The 9918-nt window shown below is 44.3% G+C and overlaps 1 protein-coding gene across 1 annotated transcript in view; it reads left to right on the top strand.

Annotated features, from left to right (window-relative positions):
- The first annotated feature begins 1070 nt into the window (after positions 1–1070).
- The window catches only part of LOC118380497 (calcium uptake protein 3, mitochondrial-like), a 101809-nt gene continuing 92961 nt past the window's right edge, over positions 1071–9918 (top strand). Inside the window, exons 1-2 of the mRNA XM_052507074.1 lie at positions 1071–1194; positions 2052–2261. Coding sequence (XP_052363034.1) covers positions 2121–2261 — 141 coding nt within the window. The 5' untranslated portion in view covers positions 1071–1194; positions 2052–2120. The remainder of the gene's footprint in view (positions 1195–2051; positions 2262–9918) is intronic.

The raw sequence follows: 9918 nt of genomic DNA, 5'->3' as shown, positions 1-9918 counted from the left end.
TGTGTCCTATGCTAACTTAATGTGTGTCCTATGCTAACTGTTGTGTGTGTCCTATGCTAACTGTAATGTAACTTAATGTGTGTCCTATGCTAACTTAATGTGTGTCCTATGCTAACTTACTGTGTGTCCTACTAACTTAATGTGTCCTATCCTATGTGTGTCCTATGCTAACTTAATGTGTGTCCTATGCTACCTTACTGTATGTCCTATGCTAACTTAATGTGTGTCCTATGCTACCTTACTGTATGTCCTATGCTAACTTAATGTGTGTCCTATGCTACCTTACTGTATGTCCTATGCTAACTTACTGTGTGTCCTATGCTACCTTACTGTATGTCCTATGCTAACTTAATGTGTGTCCTATGCTAACTTAATGTGTGTCCTATGCTATCTTACTGTATGTCCTATGCTAACTTAATGTGTGTCCTATGCTAACTTACTGTGTGTCCTATGCTAACTTAATGTGTGTCCTATGCTACTACCTTACTGTATGTCCTATGCTAACTTAATGTGTGTCCTATGCTAACTTAATGTATGTCCTAGCTAACTTAATGTGTGTCCTATGCTAAGGTCCTATGCTAACTTACTGTGTGTCCTATGCTACCTTACTGTATGTCCTATGCTAACTTAATGTGTGTCCTATGCTATCTTACTGTATGTCCTATGCTAACTTAATGTGTGTCCTATGCTATCTTACTGTATGTCCTATGCTAACTTAATGTGTGTCATATGCTAGTGTTCATGGTGTTGTGGAATATGACTCTTGCATCACCCACCTTGGAAGGAAGGCAACACGGGGGATTGGTATTGTAATGAGCTACACCATTCTCCCTAGTGACTGACAGGGAGAGGGAGGAAGGGAGGGAAGAGAGATAGAGAGAGGGGGGGGTAGGAGAGAGAGGGGTAGGAAAGAAAGAGAGAGAGAGAGAGAGAGAGAGAGGAGAGAGAGAGAGAGAGAGAGAGAGAGAGAGAGAGAGAGAGAGAGAGAGAGAGAGAGAGAGAGAGAGAGAGAGAGGAAAGGGAGAGAGAGAGGGAGGGGGAGGAGAGAGAATGAAAACACAAAGCCTCTCCCAGTGCTGCAGCATCTGTGGCCTGTCAGAAACGCTTGACTCTTCCGGCACGTTCTCCACACCGCACCTCTGGTGAAAAAAGAGCGAGGTAGAAGATAGAACAAAAGAAGAACTCCGGTGCCATGTAAGATAAATGTCTGTTTCTCCAGCATCCGTGACCCACTTGAAACTAATCTCTGTGCACTGTCGAGGTAACACAGCGAAACCCATTTTCTAACCCAGCTCTTTCTCTCTTTCTTTTTCATTCATTCTCTCTCTTTCTTTCTTTCTTTCTCTTTCTTGCTTTCTTTCTTTCTTTTTCTTTCTTTTTCTCTCTCTCTCTCCCTCGCCCCTTCCCTCCCTCCCTATCATCATCTCCCACTGTCTTGCCACCACTCTGGATTCACATTTTTTTTAAATATCAAAATGCCATTGGGGTGAGAGCGAGAAAACGCCAGAGTGTGTTGGATCAGTAATCTGGGTGACTGAGAGTGGACACACACACACACACACACACACACACACACACACACACACACACACACACACACACACACACACACACACACACACACACACACACACACACACACACACACACACACACACACACACACACACACACACACACACACACACGCACACACACACAAACACACACAGCAGGGTGATGTTGTGAGGCATGGCGGAGTAGCCAGTGATGCATTGTGGGAATCATAGAACAGTGTTGCTCTCTACTGGAGATCAATGGAACTGCTTATATCCGATGCCTTTACCCCTTACAGTTCAGAGAGACACATAAGTCCAACACACACTACACATACCAGTCCAATACATCGACTAAAAAAGCAGCAGGCCTGGTGTTGCCAGCACCGTCTCCAACGAGTCATTGGAACCACATGCTTAGAGATTCCTCTCACTTTTAAATGACTTCCTCCTCTAAATGGTGAGGGGATGTTCATTGTATCCAGGTTCTAAGTTGTTTCTGTCTTTGTCCTGAAGGGTTTTGCAACGATGCAACAATGTTCCTTTTCGGACAGCTCTTAGATACAGTGATGACCATTGAGACAGATGAAGGCCTATACATCCTCAACCCATCTTGGAGGAGGAGGAAGAGCAGGAAGAAGAGGAGGAGGAGCAGGAAGAAGAGGAGGAGTGAAAACGAATAAAGAACAAGTAGAATCTGAGAAAGGAAAGTACTTGCCGGAGGAGGTGAGTGACATGACATCAAACTCCTGGTGCCACTCAATATTTACTGTAGCTGTCGGTTACAAGTCGCCTCAGTTGTCAAGGCAACATTTTAAATATTTATCATCCTCTCATGCCTGATGTATGGTACAGGTGTTGAACCTCATTATTACCTCATAACTTTGGTGGCTAACACTGGCCTGCAGTTAATTTACATTTGTTTTGGTTTTTTGCAAGATCAGAGCCTGATTCATAATGCCTGTTTCAGATTATGATTGCTGATCTAGGATAGGTTGCCCTTTTAGAGAATAATGAATAAAAAGTGTATGGACTGGTTAGACCTGATCTAAGATCAGAGCTCCTACTGCCCTAAGGCACTTTAGCAATTAAGTGCAGAAGTGTTGTCTGTCTGTTTACTGTGTTTCAGACAGTTGGAGTCAGTCTGGATACTGTGTTTCAGACAGTTGGAGTCAGTCTGGATACTGTGTTTCAGACAGTTGGAGTCAGTCTGGATACTGTGTTTCAGACAGTTGGAGTCATTCTGTTTACTGTGTTTCAGACAGTTGGAGTCAGTCTGGATACTGTGTTTCAGACAGTTGGAGTCAGTCTGGATACTGTGTTTCAGACAGTTGGAGTCAGTCTGGATACTGTGTTTCAGACAGTTGGAGTCAGTCTGGATACTGTGTTTCAGACAGTTGGAGTCAGTCTGTATACTGTGTTTCAGACAGTTGGAGTCAGTCTGGATACTGTGTTTCAGACAGTTGGAGTCATTCTGTATACTGTGTTTCAGACAGTTGGAGTCAGTCTGGATACTGTGTTTCAGACAGTTGGAGTCAGTCTGGATACTGTGTTTCAGACAATTGGAGTCAGTCTGGATATTGTGTTCCAGACAGTTGGAGTCAGTCTGGATATTGTGTTTCAGACAGTTGGAGTCAGTCTGAATACTGTGTTTCAGACAGTTGGAGTCATTCTGTTTACTGTGTTTCAGACAGTTGGAGTCCATCTGGATACTGTGTTTCAGACAGTTGAGGTCAGTCTGGTTACTGTGTTTCAATCTGTTCACACACACACACACACACACATCCCCCAACCCATATACATCCCCCACTCCACCCCTAACACATCCCCCACCCAAATCCAGACACATCCAACCTGCCCAACCCAACACATCCCCCATTCAACCTGCCCCAACACCACACACATCCAACCTGCCCTAACCCACACATCCAACCTGTCCTAACCCACACATCCAACCTGCCCCAACACCACACACATCCAACCTGCCCTAACCCACACATCCAACCTGCCCCAACCCACACATCCAACCTGCCCTAACCCACACATCCAACCTGCCCTAACCCACACATCCAACCTGCCCTAACCCACACATCCAACCTGCCCTAACCCACACATCCAACCTGCCCTAACCCACACATCCAACCTGCCCTAACCCACACATCCAACCTGCCCTAACCCACACATCCAACCTGTCCTAACCCACACATCCAACCTGCCCTAACCCACACATCCAACCTGCCCTAACCCACACATCCAACCTGCCCTAACCCACACATCCAACCTGCCCCAACCCACACATCCAACCTGCCGTAACCCACACATCCAACCTGCCCCAACCCACACATCCAACCTGCCCTAACCCACACATCCAACCTGCCCTAACCCACACATCCAACCTGCCCTAACCCACACATCCAACCTGCCCCAACACCACACATCCAACCTGCCCTAACCCACACATCCAACCTGCCCTAACCCAGACATCCAACCTGCCCTAACCCACACATCCAACCTGCCCTAATCCACACATCCAACCTGCCCTAACCCACACATCCAACCTGCCCCAACACCACACACATCCAACCTGCCCTAACCCACACATCCAACCTGCCCTAACCCACACATCCAACCTGCCCTAACCCACACATCCAACCTGCCCTAACCCACACACCTCTCTCCCTCTCTCCTCTGTTAATATTTCCCCCACTCTCCCTCTATCTGTCTGCTCCCTGTCAAGACAGCATCAAGTATTCACTCTGATTCCTGTTCTGTCTACTCTAGTCTGACCTGTCACACCTTTACGTCTCAAATGGCACACTATTTCCTATTTAGTGCACTACTTTTGACCAGTCCAAAATAGTGCACTAAATAGGAATAGGATGCCATTTGGGATGCACACCCTGCCTGCTGTCTCTGCTTCCACTTCCTGGAAACCACTTTCCACCCCGCTGCTAAAACATTCCTAACACCCCTGCCTACTATAACTGGCTAGTTAATTAGGCGTAGGTGATGTGTCAAATGCCGTCTAACACTGTGTGGTGGTGACTCGTATTAGAGCGCATGCATAAATAAACTGTTCATCAAGTGGTGAGAGTGTAGCCAGTAGTGGGTTAGCACCAGCAGCAGGATAGCTATGGCTAACGCTAGCTAGCTAGAACAGGTGATTTTAGCATGTTAGCTAGCATACATGATGGCTGGTTAAAGAAAGGCCGTGTCTGGTGAAGGTGTAACGGAGGTGAGTAATCGTGACCCGAGACCTGAACACTTACTAATGCCTAGGCTTCGGTTCAGCAAGCTAACTAGAGCATTAGTGTGGCATGCAGGAGGCCCAAGTTCAAACACAGAGGCAAAAGAGCCATGACTTATGCGAGGCTCGAGGGTTTTACTGTACAAGTTAGGGCCTTTATTATACAGTTGAAGTCAGAAGTTTACATTCACCTTAGCCAAATACATTTAAACTCAGTTTTTCACAATTCCTGACATTTAACCCCAGTAAACATTCCCTGTCTTAGGTCAGTTTGGATCACCACTTTATTTTAAGAATGTGAAATGTCCAAATAATAGTAGAGAGAATAATTTATTTCAGCTTTTATTTCTTTCATCACATTCCCAGTGGGTCAGAAGTTTACATACACTCAATTAGTATGGTAGCATTGCCTTTAAATTGTTTAACTTGGGTCAAACGTTCCACAAGCTTCCCACAATAAGTTGGGTGAATTTTGGCCCATTCCTCCTGACAGAGCTGGTGTAACTGAGTCAGGTTTGTAGGCCTCCTTGCTCGCACATGCTTTTTCAGTTCTGCCCACAAATGTTCTATAGGCTTGAGGTCAGGGCTTTGTGATGGCCACTCCAATATCTTGACTTTGTTGTCCTTAAGCCATTTTGCCACAACTTTGGAAGTATGTTTGGGGTCATTGTCCATTTGGAAGACCCATTTAACTTCCTGACTGATGTCTTGAGATGTTGCTTCAATATATCCACATCATTTTTTTCCCTCATGATGCCATCTATTTTGTGAAGTGCATCAGTCCCTCCTGCAGCAAAGCACCCCCACAACATGATGCTGCCACCCCCGTGCTTCACGGTTGGGATGGTGTTCTTTGGCTTGCAAGCCTCCCCCTTTTTCCTCCAAACATAACAATGGTCATTATGGCCAAACAGTTCTATTTTTGTTTCATCAGACCAGAGGATATTTCTCCAGAAAGTACGATCTTTGTCCCCATGTGCAGTTGCAAACCGCAGTCTGGCTTTTTTATGGTGGTTTTGGAGCAGTGGCTTCTTCCTTGCTGAGCGTCCTTTCAGGTTATGTCGTATTAGGACTCATTTTACTGTGGATATAGATACTGTTTCCTCCAGCATCTTCACAAGGTCCTTTGCTGTTGGTCTGTGATTGATTGGCACATTTCGCACCAAAGTATGTTCATCTCTAGGAGACAGAACGCATCTCCTTCCTGAGCGGTATGACGGCTGCGTCCTGCGTGGTCCCATGGTGTTTATACTTGCGTACTATTTTTTTTGTACAGATGAACGTGGGACCTTCAGGCGTTTGGAAATGAAAAAACTTGTGGAATGAAGAAGAATGACCAAGACTTGTGGAATGAAGAAGAATGACCAAGACTTGTGGAAAGAAGAATGAACAAGACTTGTGGAGTTGTACTTTTTTTTCTTCTGTGGACTTGGCTGATTTCTTTTGATTTTCCCATGATGTCAATCAAAGAGGCACTGAGTTTGAAGGTAGGCCTTGAAATAGATCCACAGGTACACCTCCAATTGACTCAAATGATGTCAATTATCCTATCAGAAGCTTCTAAAGCCATGACATAATTTTCTGGAATTTTATGATGACTCCTTGCTGTCCCCAGTCCACCTGACTTTGCTGCTCCAAACTGTTCTGCATTATTCGACCATGCTGGTCATTTATGAACATTTGAACATCTTGTGTATGTTATAATCTCCACCCGGCACAGCCAGAAGAGGACTGACCCCATTGGTTCCTCTCTAAGGTTTTGGCCTTTCTAGGGAGTTTTTCCTAGCCACCGTGAACCTTAGGCTGGGTTTCTGTACAGCACTTTGAGATATCAGCTGATGTACGAAGGGCTATATAAATACATTTGATTTGATTTGATTTGATTTAAAGGCACAGTCAACTTAGTGTATGTAAACTTCTGACCCATTGAAATTGTGATACAGTGGATCATAAGTGAATTAATCTGTCTGTAAACAATTGTTGGAAAAATGACTTGTGTCATGCACAAAGTAGATGTACTAACCAACTTGCCAAACAAAGTATAGTTTGTTAACATGACATTTGTGGAGTGGTTGAAAAACAGGTTTTAATGACTCCAACCTAATTGTACGTAAACTTCTGACTCCAACTGTATATATATATATATATATGGCTGGGCTCGATGAGCGAATTCCACTTTCAAACTGTAATAACAAGTAGCTGATATCTTCGCCACGCTGCTATTTTTCTCAGGACCTTGTGAAAATGTTTCTGTCATGGTGACTCCCAGCTGAAGGTGGTATGAAGTGTACACTCTGAGTGATGGAGGATAAAACTGATCACAAAAACCCAGAAAGTATATTTTCCTCAATGGCTTTCTGCAAATAGACTTTTATATGAAACCACGTGTTCTGCTGAAATTGTAGTTGTCTCGTCTGTTTGGGACACGTTCAGAATTTTCTAGACCTGTTTTTTTATTGTTATTGTAATAAACCTCTTCAGAGTTTTTAATAACGTTCAGTCCTCGCCCTCCCTCAAAGTGGAAGACAAAAGGTAAAAGATCAGCGAGAATGAAATTGAAACCCACACTCACACACACACACACACACACACACACTCACACACACACACACACACACACACTCACACACACACACACACACACACACACACACACACACACACACACACACACACACACACACACACACACACACACACACACACACACACACACACACACACACACACACACACACAATACAAGTGAACTCACTCACACACACACACACACACACACACACACACACACACACACACACACACACACACACACACACACACACACACACACACACACACACACACACACACACACACACACACACACACACACACACACACACACACACACACACACACACACACACACACACACACACACACACACACACACACACACACACACACACACACACACACACACACACACACACACACACACACACACACACACATACACACACTCACACACACCTACGATTATAACCAAGGTCATCCAGTCGGAGCAGAATAAGAAGTGAACTCCTCCTCACTCACACACACACCTCACACACACCTCACACACACTCACACACACACACACCTCACACACTCACACCTCACACACACTCACACACACTCACACCTCACACACACTCCACACACACACTCACACCTCACACACACTCACACCTCACACACACTCACCTCACACACACTCACACTTCCCCACTCACCTCACACACTCCACTCCCCACACACACTCACACCTCACACACACTCACACCTCACACACACTCACACCTCACACACACTCACACCTCACACACACTCCACTCCTCAGCTCTACAGGCACCAATCACCTTCGACCCCCCCCCCTCCAAGTTCCATTAGGAACAGACAGTGTCTAGGCCTGCAACTGATTACTATAGCCGAGGTCCTTTGTGCAGTCACCCCACGTATTGGAGCCAAAATGTATTCTGTAAGAGGGCCAGTCACACAGGGCAGTCTGCCTTTCCCGCCTAAGAAAACAAATGTAAATTCTACATGGCCGTGCCGCGACTCTGATTCATAACATTTGTGGGATGAGGAGGATGGAATGAGAGAGAGAGACAGAGACGGAGAGAGAGAGATTGAATGGGGGGGTGGGGGTTAATTTGAGAAAGTTTAGTGAAGAAGATATTATGGATCTGTGGCATGTAGTCATGACGTGGATAATACCTTGCTTTACTAATCATGGTGATGATAATGATGATGATATCTGATCAGTCAGGGTTCTTGGTGATAATGGATTCTTCTTTTAAATCACTGGGTTGGATTCCAAAAGTGCCAGTGGGGTAAAGTACTTAAGTAAGAATACTTTAACGTACTACTTAAGTCGTTTTTTGGGGTATCTGTACTTTTATATACAACTTTTACTTCACAACATTCCTAAAGAAAATAATGTACTTTTTACTTCATACATTTTCGCTAAGACCCAAAAGTATCGTTACATTCTGAATGCTTAGCAGGACAGGGAAATGGTCCAATTCATGCTCTTATCAAGTGAGCATCCCTGGTCAAATGCTTCATTTGTAAAGGATGTCGAGTGTTGGAGTGTACCCCTGGCTATACATTTATTTGTAAAGGATGTTGAGTGTTGGAGTGTACCCCTGGCTATACATTTATTTGTAAAGGATGTTGAGTGTTGGAGTGTACCCCTGGCTATACATTTATTTGTAAAGGATGTTGAGTGTTGGAGTGTACCCCTGGCTATACATTTATTTGTAAAGGATGTTGAGTGTTGGAGTGTACCCCTGGCTATACATTTATTTGTAAAGGATGTTGAGTGTTGGAGTGTACCCCTGGCTATACATTTATTTGTAAAGGATGTTGAGTGTTGGAGTAAAGTGTTGACCCCTGGCTATACATTTATTTGTAAAGGATGTTGAGTGTTGGAGTGTACCCTGGCTATACATTTATTTGTAAAGGATGTTGAGTGTTGGAGTGTACCCTGGCTATACATTTATTTGTAAAGGATGTTGAGTGTTGGAGTGTACCCCTGGCTATACATTTATTTGTAAATGATGTTGAGTGTTGGAGTGTACCCCTGGCTATACATTTATTTGTAAAGGATGTTGAGTGTTGGAGTGTACCCCTGGCTATACATTTATTTGTAAAGGATGTTGAGTGTTTGAGTGTTGGAGTGTACCCTGGCTATACATTTATTTGTAAAGGATGTTGAGTGTTGGAGTGTACCCCTGGCTATACATTTATTTGTAAAGGATGTTGAGTTTTGGAGTGTACCCCTGGCTATACATTTATTTGTAAAGGATGTTGAGTGTTGGAGTGTACCCCTGGCTATACATTTATTTGTCAATGATGTTGAGTGTTGGAGTGTACCCCTGGCTATACATTTATTTGTAAAGGATGTTGAGTGTTGGAGTGTACCCCTGGCTATACATTTATTTGTAAAGGATGTTGAGTGTTGGAGTGTACCCCTGGCTATACATTTATTTGTAAAGGATGTTGAGTGTTGGAGTGTACCCCTGGCTATACATTTATTTGTAAAGGATGTTGAGTGTTGGAGTGTACCCCTGGCTATACATTTATTTGTAAAGGATGTTGAGTGTTGGA

This window comes from Oncorhynchus keta, unplaced genomic scaffold (genome assembly GCF_023373465.1).
Source record: "Oncorhynchus keta strain PuntledgeMale-10-30-2019 unplaced genomic scaffold, Oket_V2 Un_contig_28553_pilon_pilon, whole genome shotgun sequence".
NCBI lineage: Eukaryota > Metazoa > Chordata > Actinopteri > Salmoniformes > Salmonidae > Oncorhynchus > Oncorhynchus keta.
Note: the sequence above shows the minus strand (reverse complement) of the source record. Positions and strands in the feature narration are given on the sequence as shown.